Genomic DNA, 24,926 nt, shown 5'->3' with positions numbered 1-24,926 from the left:
CAAGGTCCAAACCTCTTAAGTCAGCTTTTTATGTTCTTACATTCCAAATGTGGACGGACAGGCACAGTGGTAGAGGTCATGCCCGTGTAGGGACGTACGGCCTGGACAGTGGACGGATAGGCACAGTGTTTCAGGTCTGGCCCTTGTAGGGACGTACGGCCTGGAGAGTGGACGGTCAGGCCCTTGTAGGGACATATGGCCTAGACAGTGAATGGACAGGCACAGCGTTTGAGGTCAGACCCTTGTAGGGATGTACGGCCTGGACAGTGGATAGTCAGGCACAGCATTTGAGGTCAGGCCCTTGTAGGGACATACGGCCTGGACAGTGGACGGACAGGCACAGCGTTTCAGGTCAGGTACATGTGCTGCAGTGCTTATATTATCTGGAACATAGGAGGCAGTTTAAGCTGCTGCAAGGCTTTCAATTGCTTTTATTCATCTTGCCATTCACAGGGAAAATTTGGAAACCCAAGCAAAGGCTGGTTTACTTTCAAAAACACTAGCATTTCCATCAACTCTGGTGCCAGCCTTGAGCAGTGAGGGCTCATGATATCCCCTGTCATTGAAAAGACACGTTCACTGGGCACACTGGTTGGTGGACATGACAGATATCGCTGAGCCACTTTGATTAGGTGTGACCAGACAGTGGACTTGTGTGCCCAATATGCCAGCGAATCTGTCTGCATGTTCTCTGTCGGCTCTGCGAGAAACCATTTCACTGACAACTGTGCTGGTGTCTCCTTTGCTTGGGTGGGCTGAGAGTCACTCATGCCAGGTGCTTTCTCTCTAGCCCGTCGCACAACAGATGAATCTTTATGGGCAACATGCCTTTCGTGTTCTGAAGTGGAGGAGGCGGCAGTATTAGCTGTTCCTGACAGAGTGCTGCTCCTGCTTGGGCTATCACAACTCTCTGAAGTGCCCGCTGTTTCCACCTTTGCTTCATGCCTAATCTGTCTCTGCCTATGGCGCTCCTGTTCACGGACTTTTACTAACAGCAGGTCCTTCACCAATAAGAGACACTCATACTGTAGGGCGAGTTTCCCTTTCACATGGGGATCACAGACTGTGGTGAGCAAGTATGTGCGGTCTTCTGTTAAAGGCCTTAATCTCTCTTTCACCTGCTGCAAAACGTCCAGACATTGCAGCACCTCAGCTGTCATTCCCTCTTCCTGTTTAAAGGCCTCCAATTGTTCATCCAGGAAATTAACTATAGGGATGATATCAGCCAAGGTGGCACTTCTGGAACTCAGCTCCTCTTTGACATCCTTGAAGGGCTGCAGGATTTTTACCAGCTGACTCATGACTAACCAATCATGATGCCCTAGGGGACTATGCACACCTATGTCCATTGCCGCAGAAAGTTCATGAAGGGGTATCTGCTGCTCCACTAACCTCTCCATCATCATAAAGGTGGAATTCCACCGGGTGGCAATGTCTTGAATGAGATGCTTGTGAGGCATCTCCAAATCAGTCTGCTTTTGTCGGAGAACCTGCCCCCCCTTCACACTTCTGGGGAAGTGCAATGCTATGTTCCTGCACTTGTGTATACATATGCAGGTATTCATTCTCTTGGTGATTGGACTCCAACCGCAGAGCTGACTTCACTGCCAGGTGCAGAGTGTGTGCAAAACATCGGATGTTCTTAAACCACCCATCGGTTATTGCCTTTACCATGTTTGCACCATTGTCTGTGACAAAGAACCCTGCCTGAGGATTCCTGTCTCGCTGGTGTAGTTGCCAGCCCGCTAGCATCTGTCTGATGCATGCTAAAATATTGGCTGAGGTATGGGCCTTATCCATCAGGTGGGTGTGCAGTAAAGCCCACCTCCACCCTGATACTTGTTCAGTAATAGAGCTGCTGCCTGCCCCTGCCTCAGCCAGGTCCCACCAGTGTGCTGTCAGGGAGAGGTAAGAGTGTGCAGCATTCATGGCTGTCCAGATATCGCAGGTGAAATGCACTCTCCCCTGTGCCTTTGCCAGGAGTGCTTGCATGCGACTGCACACTGCTTGTACAGGCTGGGGATGACCTTTCTGCTAAATGTGGTTCTGGAGGGGACTTTATAATTTGGAACTAAGACCTTCAGAAAACGCTTGAAACCCACATTCTCCACTATCTGCAAGGGCTGGTCATCAAGGGCAATCATTTCCCCAATGTTCCTGGTTACAACTTTTGAGGCTGCTTGTCTCCTACCCTGGGATAGCGTTACCACACACCACCCCATTTCCTCCATGGTGGGTTGTCGCTTCTGCCACATGGCAGGGGGGTGCTGGCCTGCCACCTGACTGCTAGAAGGGGATGAGGGTGTGGGATGACTCTGCTCTTTTCCAGCCACTTTACGCTGCCTGGAAAAAGGGGTCCCCTGACTGGTACTGCTACCATCCCCAGATGGCAGTACTGTTGTTGGGTGTTGCCTCTTCATATGATGCATCATGCCAAAATTAGATAGATGTCCCATTTGCTTGCCTCTGCTAATAACCCTGGCACAGGACTTACACTGAGCAAAACGTGGGTCATCCATCACTTTAAAGTAGCTAACACTGGATGTCATAATAGTATTAGAATGGCACAATTGGTTTAGCTTTTTAATATGATTTTGTTGTTATTTTTATGTCTAATATTTGTTCTATGTTTATTGTACCCCACCATGAACTTCACAGTGTGGTATATTCTTTTAACTAAATACATAAAATACATAAAAATACCCTCAAGTAAGGTTTTGAAAACTGCCTCCTAATTGAGTACTGGAGGCGACAGGAGATAGTGACCTGCCCAGGGTGACAAGGAATATCTGTGGAAGAAACAGGATCTGATGACTCATTTCAGTCCATTGCTTTAACCACTAGGCCTGTTCTTCCCAGCACTCAGTCCTGACAGACAGCTCCTCCCCATATGTTAAAGATTGTATCCATCCTTGACACACATATACACTAAGTGGAACACAGTACAATGAATAATTATGTTTATTATTTTTGTAAACCACACCCATCTCTAATTATTTGCACAGATAACACATTACACAAGACATGCAACAATAATATAGCAATTTGCACTTAGCTAATCCCCAAACATTCTCTACATCTCTGTTGTCCTCACATAAAATGTTAGAGTGTTTAGGATTAGACACTCAACCACCTGGCACTCTCTCATTTTTTATTTTTACTTACCGCTTATTAGCGGTAATTTTCAAAACCACTGCTGTGCTTAAAACTTAAATTTGTTGCCAGAGGATGTGGTTAGTGCAGTTAGTGTAGCTGGGTTTAAAAAAGGATTGGATAAGTTCTTGGAGGAGAAGTCCATTACCTGCTATTAGGTTCACTTAGAGAATAGCCACTGCCATTAGCAATGGTTACATGGAATAGACTTAGTTTTTGGGTACTTGCCAGGTTCTTATGGCCTGGATTGGCCACTGTTGGTCTGACCCAGTATGGCATGTTCTTATGTTTAAATAGGTTGATATGTATAAAAGTTCACGCAGAAACAATTTCCCACGTCCTTAAGTGCATTCCTTGGGGCAGCAAGCGTTGTTTGCTTGATTAGGTACAAATGTGTGTGACTAGGCTGAGCGGGCCCTCTTCATTTTCAGAGTGGACTTACTTTCCACATGTGGACATCAGCCCTACATGGGCTGCTATAAAATTACCATTTTGAATTTTATAATCCTATCTATGTGTTCAGCACTTTAAATATGTGAAACAGGGAAAAATATCACAGGTGTGCATGCACAACAAAACTAAAAACAAAACCACAATTTAAGGCAACCAAAAGCTGAAGTACATGCTGAGTAAGGAATGTAGACGGGGAATGTTCACACCCAGCATTATCAAGCACATATAGCGACACACACACAGCTATATAATTCCCATCCTGTACAACTTCTTTAGGAAGAGTATGAGGTGAGAACCCAATGAGGAAGGAAAATGATATAGGAGGTCAAAATTTGGTGTAAAAATAATGACTGCTTCTTTACTTCTGACAATGATGGTATCTATAGACTACATTTCTTTTATAAATTTATAAAATATATTTTTCTTTGTATGATTTTTATCAGTGCTGTCTTTACTTCTTTATTTCTCAGGCTATAGATAAGGGGGTTTAACATAGGAGTTAGAGCTGTATAAATCACAGAGACAACTCTGTCCTTACTTAAAGAGTAACTTGACGTAGGTCGCATGTAGGTAAATGCAAAAGCAGCGTAGAATATGGTGACGACAGTAAGATGGGAACTGCAAGTGGAGAAAGCTTTGCACTGCCCCTTGGTGGAACGGATCTTTAGGATACTTCTGATAATCTGAATATAAGAGAGAATAGCGACTGAAAATGCACCTATCACAAGGAATACAGCGGATACAAAAATAGCTACCAAATTAATGACTATCTCAGAGCAGGAAAGCATAAGCAATGGAGGAATATCACAGAAAAAATGGTTAATAACATTGGATTCACAGAATGATAATCTTGATGTTAAAAATGTATGTAACAAGCCATATAAGAGACCACTAAGCCAAGACCCAGCTGCCAGTCTCACACAGATCCTCTTGCTCATGATGCTGGTATAGTGCAAAGGGTAACAGATAGCCACATACCGGTCGTAAGCCATCACAGTAAGCAGGAGCATTTCTGTGCATGCAAATACCACAAACAGATAGAGCTGGGTAAAGCAGCCAGTGAAGGAGATAGTCTTTCTCTTTACCAGGAAATCTGACAACATCTTGGGAACGATGACAGTAGAGCAACCGCAGTCCAAACAGGACAAGTTACTGAGGAAAAAGTACATGGGCGTGTGTAGGTGAGAATCGGTCCATATGAGTGATATTATGAGAAAGTTTCCAACCAAGGTGGTACAGTAGATCAGGAGAAACAGCACAAAAAGAGGAATCTTTAGGTAGGAAAGGTTAGAGAGGCCCAGGAGAAGGAATTCTGTAACTGCAGTTTGATTCTTCATTGCACGGGTCTACAGCGTGCTCTAGTGGAAGAGACACAAATATCGATAACAGGGAAAAGAGCTGAGCAAGATGGACATCACACATCTGAATCCAGGTCTGCAAGCAACACAGAAACAAGGAGAGGAAGATGTAAATAGCATGAATATGAATCGATTCATCTTTTCCAGATATTTCACACTTAGAAATATATCCTAGCATGCGAATGAAGTTGATCACTTCTGTCTGGCTTACATAGCTTAAGAAATGACTTGACCCACAAAGCATAGACTTCAACAAAATTCAGTCATAATCATTCTTCCTTTGAATTTATGGATGACATTTTAACTTTTAAAAAATGAGGATCTCCAGTGTAAGTTATCACTATCACATTTTAAAGAGAATATTATAGGGCATTGAACAAATGTCTTTCACAGTTCTAAATGTTGAGGGCTATACATACACACATGTCAGTACAGGACATACCTTCCTAGAGTCTTAGATGTGATTGAAAAATGCAAATCCTTTTCTTCTTCTGAAAATTGAGTTAAAGGAGCTCGACTATCAGCACTTTTATGGTATTCATGGCTTGATGTTTGCTTTATAAATCCTGAAATATTTGAGATTCAACGTGCAGCATCCTGGGACCAGATGATGCCACATTTCCCTCCACACCTGAGATTCTCAAATAATAACTTGCAGGTTGTGTTTTGTGTCTGATTGGTACTCAGGAGGGCAAGAACTTCTCAGCAGCCAGAATCCTCAGTATCTACTTCCAGCCTGGCTTAGAGATTAAGGAAAAAAGGACAAAAAGTGAGAGCATTTGTCAAAGCCTTCCTCCAGTGAAAACTATCATTCTGGTTTTAAGAACATAAGAAGTACCATGCTGGGTCAGTCCAATGGTTCATCAATCCGAATATCTTTTCTACAAAAGTGGCCAATCCAGGCCAAGGGATGAAGAGATGTGCATTTTCAAGTCATTTAATTGTAGTGAGTGCAAATGTTTTTGTGTGATTATGCACTAAAATAAGGGCACACAAAATTTTTGTGTACACAAACAAGAAACTGGGTGCATTAAAACATAATGAGAACATTGAAAGAAATACATATAAAGTGAAACAAAATCCAAAAAATGAAATGAAAATTTAAATTTGCTGCCTACACCAACTTGTTATGAAAGGGGGGAGGTCCATATTCCATATTCGCCATTCTAGGGCTTAGTCTGGATATAGTCTCTCCAAACCCTGGTGTGGATTCTTTAAATAGGGGAGACAATATACCTCCAGGACTCAAGGTACAGTAAAAACATCTCTTTCTCTTGGTGTATGCTCAGTCTCACAACCTCTACAATTCCCTGTACAAATAACTAGCCTGCACACTTGAGAAGGTGATTCCAAAATTAAATGTTTGCTCTGCAGTTTATTCTGTGTAAACAATTGGTAGCAATCACATTTTCTTCTTGTTACATCCAAAATTACTCAAATTAAGTCTAAAAATGTATCTGTGTCCTCCTGATATTGTCTCTATAAGTCTCCTTTCTTCCTGTGATTAAGATATTAGGGTAGAAATGAGATGGGTTTCCTATTTCCTCATGAAACTATCCTGGACACAGATCCAAGTCAAGATTTTTCCAACCTTTCCTGTTTCTTCTGGGTAAAATCTTATGTGAGAAACTTGAAGTATCTCCTCCAAATGATTTTCTTTCACTTTCTCATCTCATTACTGTCACTGGGATCCTTTGAACAGAATGATCCAAAATTAGTGCAAAAAATGAAAAAAATCTTCTTTTTCTTCACTCCTCTCTCATAAGCAAGAAGGGTGGTCTGAAAATTTGCTCCAAAAAAAATCTCCAGACACAAATCAACTCAAAAACACTCAAAGCATAGGTATCCACTGGATGTGAGTCACAATAGATTAATATCTCACTTCCTTAACTATTCAACAAATATTTTTGGCCAAGGCTAAGGAAAGCAAAAAAACCCAAAAACCCATAGATCCTCATTTCATTTTTAGAAGCATGCTTAAGAAACAGAGGCTTTTTCTGGTTTTTGATTTAAGTACTAGGACCTTATTTTGAAAAGGGATATTTCTTCTTTATTACATTTCAGTTTTCATTTTTAAAAAAGAGATTTTTTACATTGCTTTTCTGATTGCTGGATTACTACTTAATTTATAGAGAGGAAGTTTAGAAGAGAATAAGTTGCTTAGCTGTTAAATGTTTTTTCCTGTATTTAGGGTAAGAAGTTCACAGAGGTAGTTAGAGGTCCTGGCAGTTAAAAAGGAGTGTGCTAGCTGTGTTAGTATTAATTGTATTTCCCAGGAATCAGGACCTGAATTATGTTTATAAGTCAGTCAAGCTAAGAAACATCATCCTTTCTTAGTGGGGCTCAATTAAAATAGAGTTATTTTAACTGGCTTTTGAGTCATGTAGTGTAATTGCATTTAAAGAATCCAAGTTGGTAACTGGTTAAATTGTCCTTAAAGTGTTCAACCGTTCGTCCTACTTGTACAAGTTTCGGCAAAAATTGCCTTCTTCAGGGATCGTCTCCCCCTTTTTTTCTTTTTCTTTTCTTTTTTTTTTTTAAATCCAAAAATGGATCAGTATTATATGGAGGTTCGACAAGCACGGAGCAAAGAAAGAAGGACTGTGGTAGATTGCATAAGATAGCATTTTTGGATTTTTTTAAAAAAATCTCGCAGTAAATACTTTTAAAAATATATCTGAAGCAGAAAGCCTGTGAGGGAGTCAGTTGGACCGTTAGATGATCGAGGGGTTAAAGGGGCACTTAGAGAAGATAAGGCCATCACGGAAAGATTAAATTATTTCTTTGCTTCGGTGTTTACTGAAGAGGATTTTGGGGAGGTACCCGTACTAGAGAAGGTTTTCATGGGTAATGATTCAGATGGACTGAACGAAATCACGGTGAACCTAGAAGATGTGGTAGGCCTGATTGACAAACTGAAGAGTAGTAAATCACCTGGACCGGATGGTATACACCCCAGGGTTCTGAAGGAACTAAAAAATGAAATTTTAGACCTATTAGTAAAAATTTGTAACCTATTATTAAAATCATTCATTGTACCTGAAGACTGGAAAGAAATATGACAAGTGAGGTAATCAAATTTGCAGATGATACAAAACTGTTCAGACTAGTTAAATCACAAGCAGATTGTGATAAATTGCAGGAAGACCTTGTGAGACTGGAAAATTGGGCATGGAAATGGCAGATGAAATTTAATGTGGATAAGTGCAAGGTGATGCATATAGGGAAAAATAACCCATGCTATAGTTACACAATGTCAGGTTCCATATTCGGAGCTACCACCCAAGAAAGATCTAGGCGTCATAGTGGATAACACATTGAAATCGTCGGTTCAGTGTGCTGCGGCAGTCAAAAAAGCAAACAGAATTTTAGGAATTATTAGAAAGGGAATGGTGAATAAAATGGAAAATGTCATAATGCCTCTGTATCACTCCATGGTGAGACCGCACCTTGAATACTGTGTACAATTCTGGTCACCGCATCTCAAAAAAGATATAATAGCGATGGAGAAGGTACAGAGAAGGGCTACCAAAATTATAAGGGGAATGGAACAGCTCCCCTATGAGGAAAGACTAAAGAGGTTAGGACTTTTCAGCTTGGAGAAGAGACGGCTGAGGGGGAATATGATAGAGGTGTTTAAAAAAGGATTGGATAAGTTCTTGGAGGAGAAGTCCATTACCTGCTATTAATCAAGTTGATTTAGAAAATAGCCACTGCTATTACAAGCAACTGTAACATGGAATAGACTTAGTTTTTGGGTACTTGTCAGGTTCTTATGGCCTGGATTGGCCACTGTTGGAAACAGGATGCTGGGCTTGATGGACCCTTGGTCTGACCCAGTATGGCATGTTCTTATGTTCTTTTGTTCTTATGAAAATAATTAACAGAGCTAGTCCAAAGACAGTGCTACTGCTTTCCACGTAAAACTCCAAGGAAAGGGTACAAGCCATTTACCATTATGCTCTGTTGCCTATCGTTCAACCAGAAGACAAAGCAAGTACTCACTGTTTCTATGGGGGCATGAAATAACCATGTTTTTTACCACATCAGTAATAAAAAGTTACACTGGGAGAGTAGCATCTTCTAGCATGTGGGGTATCCAACATGGTCTTGGAAAATTACTAAATATCCGCTGTGAGTGTCTGAGTATCTATCGTGTAGATCTAAAGAACTTTGAGCTGCAGCCTACATCCCTCTTGCAATGTGAAAAAAAGTATGCAAGCATAATGATGGACCCCCCCCCCTTCAACAAGTAATTACTTTAAGGGCCCCAGTACCCCTTCTCATACCCACCCCACCAAAGTGCCTACATCAATACTCCTGCCCCCTGGTGGCAGTTCCCTGCCCCCCATCCCCAGAAGGCAATCCCCCAACTCCCCCACTCTCCTGGCACCTCCCAAAAAAATGTTCAGGACTCCCCCACCCCTAAACCCGCTTCCATAACCCCCCCAATACCTTAAATTGGGACCGGGTACACCTTCACATTTCTGGCACTGACCAGGCCAGGTGCAAGGGTGACCCAGCCCGGTTCTGGATGGGGGGTCAGCGGTGGGAGGAGGAGGTAGTTCATTTTTACAAGAGACACATTTTAGAAAAGGAACATCTGAAGCTTTGATGTCAATGGGTTTCACAAGTATTCTCAGCACAAAGCGCCACTAAAAGATATGATGTAGCAATCTTAGTCCATAAGAATGTTTACTTTTAAATGGAACAGATTCAGATTGACCCTGAGGGCCATTTTGTGTTGGGGTACTTGCCAGGTACTTGTGGTTTGTATTGGCCACTGTTGGAAATTGGATACTGGGCTTGATGGACCCTTGGTGTGACTCAGTATGGAATGTTCTTATGTTTGTATAAGTTAGCCAGATAAAATTAATCAGTTCGCTTTGCCACTCACTGGCACTTTGAATGTTCATCTTTGTGTTTGGGTCTCTGCGTGTCAGATGAATGACCGGTTGAAACAGTTGTTTCAATTTTTATTTTTTCCAATATTTGAGAATATTCTGTCAGTAGGAGTTACGCGTGCTGCGCGTGAAAGACCCACGGTGCGGCCCTCTCACCTTCTCATACTGACTCCAGCTCCTGATTCCTCTTCACTGGCGGTGGTGGGCCACCAGCTCCGGCCTTAGGTCACCTCCGGTGCCTCTGGCTCTGCCTTGGTCCCCAGTGCTAGTTCTTTTAAAGGGCCCACAGCAGGAACCTGGCCGCATCCCCGGATGCTGACGTCAGACTCTTCAGCGTATTTAAGCTCAGGCCTTGCTCCATAGCGTTGCTTTTGCAACAGGTCTCCTCGTACTCATTGCTGATAGAGAATCCTCTCTACTTCGTGTTCCTTATTCCTATGGTACCTGGTTCCTGTCTTGTTTATGTGTTGGACTGATTCTTTGGATTTCGACTCTGCTTTGTTAGGCTGAAGAGTAGTCAATCTCCAACCCTGGACCTCTGCTACACCTGACTACTCTTCAGCTCATCTCCAGCCCTGGACCTCTGCTATTCCTGAATACTCTTCAGCCTATCTCTGACCCCAGACCTTGGTGACGCCTGACTACTCTTCAGTCTGTCTCCAGGCCAGGACCTCAGCTACGTTTGACTATGCCTACCTTCTCCATGCCTTGACTATTGCCTTGCTTGACTACACCTGCCTTCTCCGTGCCCTGACCATTGTCTTGATTGACAACGCTACAGACCTCTCCATGTCCAGAGTTCGACATTGCTTGCCATGACCTTCGCTTGCCACAGGCTCTGATCCTAGCCTGTCAGTGATGCCTCCTCTCGCCTATCCCCTGGATATGGACTTACAAGGCTCCGGCCTTTCTTTGCTTGAGTGCCTCCAGTTACCTCTTGTTCCTTTGGTGCCCGAGTTCCTGTACCGAATCCAGTCCAGGGTAGGACTACGCCATCTACCAGCTGCTGTCTCTGGGTTGAACTACCTCTCGTTACTACCTCGAAGCCCACCTAAGTCCTGCTGGCCCTGGTACCCAAAGGCTCAACCCGAGGGGAACGAGGGCTGGTATAGGTGAAGCTCCAGCGGCCTCCAGCTTCAGCCCACTCCACCTGCCGACAGTGGGGACCTGTATGTCCCTACCTACGGGTTGCATTAACCCCACCTCAGCCCAAGGGTCCACCTCAGACGCAACAGTAGGAAGAATGGTGTTAGCTCTGTAATTACTTTAAATCATGTAGTTTGAGATTTCTCAGTTAACCTTGTTACCCATACACCATACATACACTCTTTTTTTTTTTTTTTTTTTTTTTTTTTTTATGTAAACATTTTTATTGGGTTTTATAATAGCAAAGAAGAACAAGCAATACAAGAGAGAGTTGACTCATATCTCTCCCTCTACCCTCGGACCCAACAACATATCCACAATTCCCCTCCCACAACACCCCCCCCCCCCCCTTTCTTTTTGTCCATACAAGAAACAGGAATAATGTAGGAGACTTGCAATGAAGGGCAGACCGACGGAGACTCCACACAAGAATGTCAGTTAGCCAGCATGAACAGGAGATCAGTCATTCAAAAACAAACTCCGTACACGGGGAGATAAGGTCTGAAGATATGTGCCCCAGATGGAAGCGAAGCGGCGTCGGCGACTTGGTGAGCCTCGTGCTGCCATGCTTTCCATGGTCATCATGCTGTGTAGTTGATTTCTCCAGGTCCAAATCGAGGGAACATCCGAAGACCTCCAAACGAGAAGAATCGTTTTCTTCCCCACCAAACTCGCCTTCTGGATTAGCTGGCGTGAGCCAGGATCTCTAACACGAAGCGGGGAGATGCACCCGAATAAAAACCACATAGGGGAAACGGGCAGTGACACATCGAGAAGGTCCGTTAAGTAAGCTGCTACCCTACGCCAGAAGTTAAGGATGCTTGGGCATGTCCAAAACATGTGGGATAAAGTACCCACCTGTCCAGGGCAGCGGACACAAAACGGCGTAGCGGCAACTGACAATTGGTGTGCCCTCTGTGGAGAGGTAAACGCCCGGGTTAAAAACTTGTATTGCATCTCCCTGTAGTACATGTTGGTAGAGATCCTGGCTATACGCCCAAAACAGACATGTAAAATAAAGCTGGTGACAAGAAACACGCCATCTTTAGTCCAACGAGCAACAAGAGATGAGCTGACGTCTACCTGGGTATCTTTTTGTAAGAGCTTATAATACTGAGATAAAGACGGAGTCTTAACAGCTCCAAAATGGAACACCGCATCCAGGGCCTGGTACCTGGAAAGATCCTTGGTTTCTGATGGCAGTGATTTAAGATAGTGGTGAACTTGCAAGTAAGGAAATGTATGCCTGGAGCCTAAACCATAGAGTTTTTGGAAGTCAGTGAACTGTAGTACCTCTCCCTCCACGGACCACATATGACCTAAGTACTCCACCCCCCGCGTCTCCCATTCCCGGAACATAACAGATTGGATGCCCGGCTGAAATTCAGCATTCCCCCGAATAGGTAATAAATAGGCACACACAGTTGGGGTATGTAGGAGTTTTACAAGACGTTTCCAGGACTGCCGTATGGGCCTGGTGATGGCCGAGTTTCGGGTAGACCAAGGGAGGTCACGCGCTCTGCCCTGGAGAGCGTAAGAGGGAGCCAGCGGATATAAAAGAGTCCGCTCCAGCGATAGTGGAGCATAGTGTGAGGAGCCCTGTAGCCAGTTGCGAATAAGTCGCATGTTACAGGCAAGATTATAATGAGCAAGATTAGGGACCCCTAGACCACCCCCCTTCCACGGATTTTGTAACCAGCGAAGAGGTAGTCTAGATCGACCACCACTCCACAAAAATCTCCGCAGCTCCCCCTCCACCCGTGCTATATCCCGTCGGTGTAATAAAATGGGAAGGTTTTGCATCAGGTAAAGCCATTTAGGGAGCAGGATCATCTTAAAAAGTGCCACCCGCCCCGTCAACGTGAGAGGAAGTGCCTTCCACGTAAAAAGGGTATGCCGAGTGTGTCGGAGCAGACGGGGAACATTAACCTGGTAAACCATCTCCGGGTCCGAAGGTAAATCAACTCCCAGGTAACGAAGACTGTCTCCCGCCCACTGGAGTGGAAAAATGCCTACCCAGTTAGTTCGCAGGTCGGGGGGATACGCCAGGGCATAAGACTTAGCTTCATTAAGCTGAAAACCCGAAAAGGTCCCAAACGTCCCAATTAAGCGCAACAATGGTGGTAAAGATAGAGCAGGCTTGGTAATAAATAGGAGCAGGTCGTCCGCAAACGCCACAGATTTAAAGAACCCAGATTCCATATAAATACCACGGATCTCCGGGGTCTGTCCAATGGCATGCAATAAGGGTTCCAGTTGTAAAATAAAGAGAAGTGGGGAGAGTGGACACCCCTGTCTCGTGCCCCGTGTCACTGCAAATTCCTCCGACTGAGCGCCATTGGCCACTATGCAAGCCCGGGGGTCAGCGTATAGAAGCCTTATCGCTTGCAAAAAAAACCCATCAAATCCCATACGTTGTAGTACGGTAAATAAATAATTCCACTCCACTCTATCAAAGGCCTTTGCGGCATCAAAACTGATAGCGAGATAAGGGAGGGACATACGTTGACTCAAGGTCATCGCTGCTAAAATTTTTCGAATATTGGACAGTGCGTAGCGTTGACGTACGAAGCCAGCCTGCTGATCACCAATTAAATGTGGTAAACAATTTGCCAGTCTCTCCGCTAAAATCTTTGCTAGCAGTTTGTGCTCAAAGTTAAGCAAAGATATGGGGCGATAGGAGTCAGCATGTAGGGGATCCTTTCCGGGTTTAGGGATTAATATGATGTGTGCCAGATTATCATAAGCGGAGAAGAACCCGTTAGACACGAGTTCCGCAAAAGCCCTCGCTAAGGGTTGGGACACCGAGTCTCGAAGAAGTTTAAAGAATTCCGAGGTGAAACCATCGGGACCCGGAGCCTTAAAAGTTTTAGAAGAGATAATTGCTGCCGACACTTCGGCCTGTGTAATCGGGACATTAAGCTTATCGTTATCCGCCGTGGTCAGCTGGGGGATGGGGAGGTCCCTACAGAACCGATGACAAGCCCCAGAATCCCCCCCCCCTGAGGTATAGAGTGAGGAATAATAAGCCCGAAAACTACGTAAAATAGCAGGGGTGTCCCGTACCACCGTCCCCGGAGCTACAGTCAAGGCTGGGATGTATCGGCTAGTCCGTGAGGATTTGATAAGATTAGACATCAATTTACCCGCCTTGTTACTGTACTGATACAGTTTAAATTGATAATATTGGTAGCTTTTTCTCGCCCTCTGGTGCAGCAGAGCATTAAGAGCGTGTTGTTTAGCCAAATAATCAGTCCGGGCCGTGGCCGACCGTGAGTGAATCATAAAGATCCGAGCCTGACGAGCCTGTTGACTCAGGGTAAGGATACGACGATCTATCGTTTTCCGCCGTTGGGCCGTATAAGAAATAATTTCACCACGCATTACCGCTTTAGCTGTATGCCAAAATAGAAGCGGTTGTGAGAGGTGGGCTTGGTTGTGTGCCACATAGTCATTCCATTTTGATAAGAGAAAATCTTTAAATTTCTCGTCTTGGGCAAGGTAATAAGGATAGCGCCAGTGTCTTACTGAGGTTGTCGGAGCCGCCAGCTGCAACTCCATCCACACTGGGGCGTGGTCAGAGACCACTATGCTCTCAATGCCCGCCGCCAGAGCTCGATGAAACGCGTGCGTGCTCAACATAAAATAATCAATCCTGGCAAAGGAAGCATGAGCTCTAGAAAGATGAGTGAAGTCACGTTCCATGGGGTGTAAAGTGCGCCAAACATCAAGCAGATGTAAATGTGATTCCAACATAGTCGGACCCCGCCCCGCTCCCGCATCCCAGCCCCGACCCTGTGAGGCGTCCAACTGAGGGTCACGAACCGTGTTAAAGTCCCCCCCTACAATCAAGGTATCAGATAAAAACGGCAATAAGTGTTTAAACAGAGTACGGTAAAAGCGGGGATCATAAATATTTGGTGCATATAAATTGCAAAAAACCACCTTGGTGTGAAACAGTTCAGTTACCAAAATAAGAAATCGCCCTTGAGGATCTTTGATTTCCTTGCTTACGATAACGGGGATTTGTTTATGAAATAGAATGGCTACCCCTGCGGATTTAGAGGAGGCAGAAGCATACCGCACCTCCCCCACCCATGCCCGGCGGAGCTTCAAATGTTCGTTGTCCGTAAGATGAGTCTCCTGTAGGAAGGCCACCCCGGCCGACTGCCTGTTCAATAATGAGAGTACCTTCGTACGCTTAATAGGTGTGTGGAGGCCACAAACATTCCAAGATATTAATTTGGTGGAGTTACTCATGAGTTACCTCAAAGCTGATATAAGTACCTACAGTGTTAAGGGAAACTAAGGGGTAGGCCCTCCCAGCTGAGGCCCCCCCTGTCATCCAAAAGGCAAAGGTCGCCTGCCACCGTCCGCCCCACACCGCACTACCACCAGCACTGTGTGCTATCAAGAGCAAGTCCCGTATGTCTCCCATACCCCCCCCAACCCCTTCCCCCCCACACCCCTTCCCCCCGCCCTCCCTTCCCCTAACCCCCCTACCATCCCAACCCAACCTCCTGCTCTCCTCCAAATCTAGAAGGATCCCAATCCCCACCCCCCTCCATCCCCCAAAATGCGCCTTCAAAGTGAAGGCTATGAGATCCGTAACGATATGAACAGGTCCACCCCTAATGTTTAGTAACAATACTAGAGTAACAGAGCAGCAACCAGCTGAAAGACAATTAACAACGCAGTAACCCAACACGTTCCCCTCCCCCCTCCTCCCGCCTCTCATGTGAACCCAGACAGGAACACTAGAGACATATAGGCATCCGCGATGCATTAGATAGGGAGAAAGAAAAAAAAACGCAAGGGTTTGCAAGACCCCGCGAGCATTGAACCACCTGAATGAGAGGAGTAAAAAAAATCAGCCAACGGTCCGTGGTATGTCCATGAGATCAAAAGAAAAATAAAAATGTCCGGACATCTGGGTCATTCCCATTAATGTGTAAAAAAGACGTAGCTGTCAGTTAAAGTCCAGGGAAGGCCGGAACGGTCAGAAAGCCAAGACCCTGCGCCCAAAGAGCAAGTAAAATTGAAGAAAAGAAAAAAATAAAAAATCTCGCATCGCCAGAACAAAAAAAAATAAAAACCCCCAAATCAACGGGAGGCAAGAACAAACAACTGTGGGGAAACAATCAGGCTACCGCCAGCCCCCAGCCCATGTAACTCCCCCAAGGGAATCAAGGTAAATACTCGCCAGAGGCTCACCACCCCCGGTTAGGCCATTTTATCTATATATTGTTGAGCTTGGTCCGGTGAGTCGAACGTGTGGATTGTTTCCCCATGCCAGAAACGCAGGCGGGCTGGATATAGTAGAGAGAACTTGAGCCCTCGATTATGCAAGGTCGTGCACAGCGGCGAAAAACGCCGCCGAGCCTCTGACACCGCCGTAGAGAAGTCTTGAAAGATTCGAATTGTCTGTCCCTGGTAAGTAAGGTTAGCTTTGCTGCGAGAGGCCCGCCAAATTTCGGCCTTGTGCGCCGAATTCAAAATCTTAGCGATGATGAGCCTGGGGCGGCCCTGATTTGCCGGCCGAGACCCCAGGCGATGGGCCCTCTCCACTACCAATTTTCCAGTAAGAGAAGGAAGCTCGAGAACTTCCGGAAGCCAGGTTTCTAACAAGGAACAAAAAGTTTTTTCGGCGATGTCTTCGGAAAAACCCAGGAACCTGAGGTTATCCCTACGGGCCCTATTTTCAAGGTCCTCTACCTTCTGAGATAACGCGGCGATAAGTTTATGTTGATTCGCCGCATCGCCCGCCATTTTCACCGAGCCATCCTCAATCCCCGATACTCGAGATTCAATTTGGTCAAGGCGGGGGTGCAGGGCTGCAATGGAATCCCGGACCTCTCCCAGCTCATCGTGGAGTTGCGACCATTTTTCGTCTAAGGCTTCTTTTATTGCTGCCTTGATATCCACCAGGGTGAGAGAAGGGGGAGGATCCGATGCCGACTCACCCCCGCCATTGTCCGCCATCTTTGGTTCCAGAGCCCGTGGTTTTTCCTTCTCCTTCCTCCCTCCCTTGGAAGTCATGGCCGGCGAAGTTTTGCACCAGGTGCGAATTGAGGACATGCACCTTTCGCCCGAGGAACTCAAAAAATTGCCTGGAAGTCAATTTTCGCGCTATGATGGGCCGCGATTGGTGGGGTGGGCCTGCGAGCCTGAGGTCCGTGCGTCCTCACGGCTCAGCACATCACGTGATCCCTTTTTTTTTTTTTTAATATAATCACGTGCACTCTAAAATAATTGCTCTCTTAGGTCAGATACACGATGGAAAGCATTCAAGTCACTTGGGATGTGGTCCCTTTAGTGCTCCTGAAAGGACTTAAATTACTGTTCTCTCTAGGCATATCTGTTCAAGAGTCGAGACTTTAGATACAAGTGCACTGAGTTCCATTGAAGGTAAATCAAAACAATAAAATAATATGAGATATTAAGAAATAACAATATAATAGATTATGGGGTTAATTTTCTAAAGATTTTAATGCATAAAGTTGGAATTTTTGGGCCTGATTTTCAGATACATTTACACACTTAAAAATGAGTTTTACATATGTAAATGATCTTTACCCGAGTAAGTGGGCTTTTGAAAATTGCTACAATATATCCCATTGAATTGTCCATAGGATTTATCCACGTAAGTGCACTTTACATGGGTCAATGGCTTTTGAAAATTGCTACAATAATATTTACATTTATACATATACATTCTTTGGGACATTACCCACTAAAAGGTGAATTTTAATAGGCTGGCACACACCAAAACTGGGAAATATACCCACAAGTTGGGCTGGTGTGCGCCGAGTGGATTTTAAAAGCTGCCTGCGTATGCATGTACTTGCCACTATGTGCACAAATGAACAGTTCTGATAAAGGGACGGGGCATTGGGTGTAGTCTGGGCAGGGCATGGGCACGCCTGGATTTTACCTTGCGCATAAATACTTTCATGCACAGCCATGTGCCAGGTTCCCCGGCCGCGTAACTTGAATTCTACTATTGATGGAGTATAAGTCATAAAACAAAAAAACTAAACATATCAGTGGGGTTTTAAGGGTCAGATCTAACAGGGAAGAAGGGAGGCTATTAAATTAGTGGAGTTTGAAATTCTTATTCTCTACCTGGTGAACTGGGAATGAATTGGTAAAACTGGTAATGGCATTGATTCATATGTCTTTTAAAAGACCCCACTTACATGGTAGAAGTGGCATTTGCACAGATAGGCACGAGTCCACTTAAAATTGCATGCACATGTATGTGCATTTAGGCTGTTTTATAACATGCATATGTTATAAAATGAACATGTCCCTGGGTGCACATGTGCGCCCACATGCATGTTTAAATATTACCATCTATGTGTGTAAGTACTTTTTGTAAAAATGGGAAGTAATGTGTTTACTAGCAGTGTCATACATAAATGTTAAAGAAGAAAAAAGGGGGGTTTAAGGATGTTTCGGATAGGGTTTGGAGGTTTGCATGTGAGTTATTAATATATATATATATATCACCAAACTTGTCTGTATGTTGTTTGAATCACAGAACTGAAATCGCACTTACATTTCATCTACAGTTTTTGAATGAGAAGTCTGAGTTAAGTGGTGATGGCGGGTTCAGAGTGGAGAGATTAGATAAACTGATGAAGATGTTGGCAAACTAATGTTTAAAAGTTCACACACAAGTATTTTCATAAGAGGTGTATGCACGCACTATATAAAATCTACCTTCATTCTTAAACTGCAGTCATTTTGTTTATTTGCTTATTTATGAGCATTCATTTGATATTCTGCCTTTTTCACTGGATGGTCTCAAGGTAGATTATATTAAGAAGTAATGGAGACAGAGAACATTGAACCTATTGGAGTCCATTTTCAGTCGCTGTTCAGATAAACTTATCTGGCTAACTTTGGTGGAATATTCAGAGGCACATTGAATATAACTGACTATCTAAAAAGTAGCTGGATAAGTCTTTAGCTAACTTTAGGACTGTCCTATGCCATTATCAGAAATCCAGCTGAATATTGTCCTGGAATGCGCCTGTGTTATCCACATTAGTGACATACATATTCCAAAGTCAGCATTTAGCCAGATAATTCACAAGTTATTCTGCTAAATGCTGTTGAATATGGATCCCATAGATCTAAAACCTAAACTAGTGCAACTCCTTAAGAACATAAGAAATTACCATGCTGGGTCAGACCAAGGGTCCATCAAACCCAGCATCCTGTTTCCAACAGTGGCCAATCCAGGCCATAAGAACCTGGCAATTACCCAAACACCAAAAAGATCCCATGCTACTGATGCAATTAATAGCAGTGGCTATTCCCTTACTACCAGGTCTTCCAGCAAGTCACTTAAAACCACTACAACTACTACAGAATTGTCACAGCAAGACTCCTACTAGGATCCACATTATACCCTTGCTGATCTCACCGCATTGCTTAGCAGTACAATCCAGAATTTATTATAAAGTACTAACAATAATTTTCAACATCATTCATTACAATACCTCCAGCTTATTAGGAGTGACATTACAACCCTACACACCTCAGCAAACATTGAGATCCCAAAATAAAGGACTATTGACAATTCCATCAATAAAGAGCACACATCTGACGTAAATAAGAGATCATATGTTCTCTGTAGTGTGCCCAAAGCTATGGAATTCTCTGCCTGAGACATTACATATTTTACCTGATAGAGATTAAAATGTGAACTAAAAACATGGCTATTCAGAAACACGTATAAATTAACCTAATACACCTGAAAATAGAGAACCACAAAGACAAGAAAGACAAAAGATAATAAACAAAACATGAAAATAAATCCAGCAAGAGATGTTATTCATATGAAAGAGAAAATTCATAACATAGATATTAATACATGTATAGGAATACTACCTCTGTAACCAATCATTGTGTGTTTGCTGAGTCATAGCTATGAATGTCACTTTGTAAACCTATGTAAACTATGTAAACTGTGTTACCGAACCTTATGGCACCTATGTAAACAGGCAAATTGTAGTATCATTACTTTTATGTGCCTTAATGTAAACCGTTGTGATGGTCCCCACCAAACGACGGTATAGAAAAGACTTAAAATAAATAATAAATAAAATAAGTAAATCACAAAATACTAATCAGACTGAAAGAAATAGGACTCACTAACAAAACAATAAACTGGTTTGAGTCATACTTAAACAATAGATGTTTCCAAGTACAAATCAAAAATACACTTTCAGACAAAGTCACACTGCTAACAGGTGTCCCACAGGGATCAGCTCTGTCTGCAACACTCTTTAACATTTATCTCCTCCCAGTATGTCACCTACTAGCAGGACTTGGAATCATATATTACATATATGCAGACAATATACAACTACTGTTACCCATTGTAAACACCATTGAAGAAACAATGAAACTAGCCAATATGTATCTTGAAATAATCAAACAGCTCCTAAACCAGATGAAACTAGTAATTAACATCGACAAAACTGAATTCCTACACCTTAAGCAAAAAAATATACACCCTATACAACCTACAATCACAATAAAAAATAATCAAGCCGTTGAGTTAGCAATAAAAGTACGGAATCTAGGGTAATAATTGACCCTGAGCTAAACATGAAACAGCACATCTCACAGAAAGTAAAAGAAGGATATGGTAAACTAATGACCCTGAGAAGATTAAAACCCCTGCTAATGCTAAACAATTTTCGCACAGTTCTACAGGCAATGATATTTGCAAGCACAGACTATTGTAACTCTCTGCTATTAGGACTACCACAATCTACGATTAGGCCACTGCAAATATTGCAAAATTCTGCTGCTAGAATTTTGACTGGCAAAAAAAAGAGTGACCACATTACAGGAACACTTGCCGAATTACACTGGCTTCCAATTGAACAAAGAATACAATATAAGGCACTATGTATAATTCATAAGCTAATCCATGATGAAAAAGCAGACTGGCTTAACACTGCACTGCGCGTACATGTCCCGCACAGAAACCTGAGATCTGCTAATAAGGCTCTACTAACTGTCCCCTCTGTTAAGTCAGAACGCCTCACTCAAGTAAGGGAAAGAGCACTGTCACTGGCTGCTCCTGTGCTATGGAACACTATGCCACTCGAAATAAGGCTGCAGAGAAATTTGAAAATATTCAAAACTAACCTGAAAACCTGGCTCTTTAAACAAGCTTTTTATAAAGATAAAGAGAAGGAGAAAAACAGTTGATTGATAAGGACGCACCAAGCAAGCAGTTGTTGTTTTTAACCTACAAATGCATATTAATGTTAAATTCGAACCGCTTAACAATTTCCTAACAAACAGATAGGATTAACTTAAACACATAGTTTATTGTACTAAAATGTTACTGTACTATGATGGCACATGTTTAATTTGTAAATCTATACCACTCATAATTTTCTTTATCGTGCCTTTCTGTAAACCGTTGTGATGGTTATCTAAATTAATGACGGTCTAAAAGAGTTTTTAAATAAATAAATAAATAAATAAATAATAAAATCAATTTTAAAAATTGCTTATTAACCACATAGATGACATACAGATCTGTGGAGCAGAGAAAACCACTTAGGCCTTTAATTGTTCCTGGAAATCCTTAAATGTGTCTCTAAATAAAAATATTTTAAGGCTTTTCCTGAATTCCTTTGGGTCTTTGATATATATATATATAGTGGTGAATTGTTCCACAAGGTAGGTCCCACTATTGCTAATGCCCTTTCCCTGATTAAGTCTAAACAGGCATGACGTGGGCCAGGTATGTCTAACAGAAACTGAGTGGATGAACAGAGTATGTAACAAGAAGTGTGGATTTGGAGAGTGGATGTTATCCATAGGGAAGATATGTTAAGCAATGAATAATGGAAGCCATTTTATGATGAATCTGTCATTGCAGAGGCAACCAATTTAGGGAAAAGGTACTGGAGTAAGGTAGACCTTGACTCTAGCTCCTGTCAGCATTCTAGCTGCCATATTTTGAAAAATGTATAATAAGCAAAATATACTTTGAAGTATACCAATAAAAACAGAGTTACAGTAATCAAGAGATGAAATAAGAATGCTTGTAAGACTGTACGGAAGTTGCTATGGTTGAGAAATGGTTTTAAGTGACCAAGCAATTTGACCTTTGCAAAAGAAGTTTGAGTTATAGGTGATATATGGGGTTTCACAAGATTTACATGGAGTGCTCTCAATATGCAGAAAATGATATATAATAAATAAATAAATGTATATATCCAAAAAACTGGCAATGTATTTGTCTTAACTTGTGCTTATTGTATTACACAAAATTACCTCCAAAACAAATTTTGGAGAAAAGAAAAAAGCACTTTTGACTTACAGAAAAAATCATACATCAAATCTTTCAATAATATAAAAACAACGTGTTTATTTCAAAGCTATTAAAACAACCTTTCCTTTCCAATATTAATTTTTTATATAAAATTGCTCATATTAAATATTCCCCTTTGAGAGTATTAGAGCACTTCTCTCATAGAACTCTTCAACATATATAAATCTCCACACATGAATATTTGTAGCCCTTACCACTATTCTGCTGCTAAACTCAATCTCTCCCTAAAATATAGTACTTTATACATTAATCACTGTTAATTATTAATAACCAAAAAAACCTACACTTCATGAAATTCTTAATGCATACATGCTCATGGTAGTGCTATCGTTATTATTTAACAATGCTTCATTACAATGTTTAAACCACTCTTATGTTTAAGAGCGGTTTAAACATGTTTAAGGTGATTATTCAGAGGAACTGAAACAAATATCAGTGAACCTGGAAGATGTACTAGGGCAAATTGACAAACTAAGGAATAGTAACTCACCTGGACCAGATGGTAAACTTTCCAGAGTGCTGAAAGAACTAAAAAATGAAATTGTGGACCTGCTATGGTACCTGAAGATTGGAAGGTTGCCATTGTAACACCAATTTTTAAAAAGGGATCAAGGGTGATCTAGGAAATTACAAACCAGTGAGTCTGACATCTGTGCCAGGCAAAATGGTAGAAAGTATCATAAAGAATAAAATTGCTGAACATATAGCTAAGCATAGTTTAAAGTGACAAAGCCAACATGGATTTTGCCAAGGGAAATCTTACTTCACAAATTTGCTACATTTTTAAGAGGGTAAATAAACATGAGGATAAAGGTGAGCCAGTTGAAATTGTATATCTGGATTTCCAGAAAGCATTTGACAAAGTCCCTCATGAGAGAGTTCTTAGGAAATTAGAAAGTCATGGGACAGGTGGCAGTGTCCTTTTGTGGATTGCCAACTGGTTAAAGGATGGAAAACAGAGAATAGGGCTAAATGGTAATTTTTCCAATGGAAAAAGTTGAATAGTGGAGTGTCTTGGAACAATACTTTTTAATATATTTATAAATGATCTGGAAATGAGAACAGTAAGTGAGGTGATCAAATTTGCTGATGACACAAAATTATTCAAAGTTGTCAAATCACAAGAGGATTATGAGAAATTGCAAGAGAACATTGCAAAACTGGGAGACTGGGCATGCAAATGGCAAATGAAATTTAATGTAGACAAGTGCAAAGTGATAAACTTAGAGAAGAGTAATCCAAATTGTAGCTAAAAACTGTAAGGTTCCACATTAAGAGTCACCACTCAGGAAAAGGATCTAGGTGTCTTCACTGAAAATATGTTGAAATCTTCTGCTCAGTGTGCAGCAGCAGCCAAGAAAGTAAATATATTACTAGGGATTATTAGGAAGGAATGGAGAATAAAACAGATAATATCACAATGTCTCTGCATGGCCTCATGGTGCAACCTCATCTTGAGTATTCTGTTCCATTCTAGTCACCATATCTCTAGAAAGATATAGCAGAATTAAAAAAAGGTACAGAGAAAGATGACCAAGATGATAAAGGGGATGGAACAATTCCCCTCTGAAGAAAGGCTAAAGAGGTTTAAGAAGTGACAGCTGAGGGGAGATATGATAGAGGTCTGTAAAATAATGAGTGGAATGAAAAAATGTTAATCAGTTGTTTATTATTTTAAAAAATACAAAATTAGGGGACACACAATGAAGTTACTGGCTAATACATTTAAAACTAATAAGAGAAAATGTTTTTTTACTCAATGCATAATTAAGCTCTGGAATTCATTGCCAGAGGATGTGGTGAAAGCAATTAGTATAGTTGTATTTTAAAAAGGTTTGGACAAGTTCCTGGAGGAAAAGTCCATTAACAATTATTAAGGTAGAGTTGCAGAAATCCACTGCTTATTCCTGGGACAAGCAGCTTGGAATCTATCTACCCCTCAGGATCCTGCCAGGTATTTGTGACCTAGATTGGCCACTGTTGGAAACAGGATACCGGGCTTGTTGGGCCCTTGGTCTGACCCAGTATGGCAAGCTTTATGTTCTTAACGTTGTGTTGAAAATTTCTCTTCCATAGTATTAATCTTATCAGACAAAGTAGTAATTAGTTGTGTATGTTCATTAACCACAGCAGATGTAGACCCAAAATTCACAAGCATTGAGTCCATTCTATTAGTAAGGGATCACTCCATTTTGGAGATGGCATTCCAAAGGACTTCAAGAGTAATAACTTCAAGCTTGCTAGAACAAACATACTCCCTTTGATTTGAAGCTGTACTACCAGCAACAGCTTCAATTGCTGGAACTATCCCATCTTTGGGAGACTGATGGGTGGATGTACCAATCCTACCTTCTCCCCCTAGTTCAGACAAAGGGGTGATGAGAGAGCTCCTGGGCTCAGGGAGACCAACGATTCCAAAAGAACAGGATGCACATCGCTTCCAAGCTCTGTACTCCCAAGTTGTACCCTCTGTAAAGAAAACAAGACTATAGTCAGTTGGGTTAAAGAGGAAAGAGGAGTCAACCCAGTTGGGAGAGC

At 42.3% G+C, this 24,926-nt stretch overlaps 1 protein-coding gene across 1 annotated transcript; it reads right to left on the bottom strand.

The window, feature by feature from the left end:
* Nucleotides 1-3,672: 3,672 nt before the first annotated feature.
* On the bottom strand, nt 3,673-24,857 carry LOC115074831 (olfactory receptor 1019-like). The gene is made up of 3 exons (XM_029574722.1): nt 24,738-24,857; nt 5,407-5,700; nt 3,673-5,040 (listed from the first exon to the last, which is right to left on the bottom strand). Exon 3 carries the CDS (start codon nt 4,941-4,943, stop codon nt 4,005-4,007), a length of 939 nt encoding a protein of 312 aa, XP_029430582.1. The 5' UTR covers nt 4,944-5,040; nt 5,407-5,700; nt 24,738-24,857; the 3' UTR covers nt 3,673-4,004.
* Nucleotides 24,858-24,926: the final 69 nt, after the last annotated feature.

Source organism: Rhinatrema bivittatum, chromosome 13, assembly GCF_901001135.1.
Source record: "Rhinatrema bivittatum chromosome 13, aRhiBiv1.1, whole genome shotgun sequence".
NCBI lineage: Eukaryota > Metazoa > Chordata > Amphibia > Gymnophiona > Rhinatrematidae > Rhinatrema > Rhinatrema bivittatum.
The sequence above is the reverse complement of the archived record's forward strand: the minus strand, read 5'-3'. Positions and strand labels throughout refer to the sequence as shown.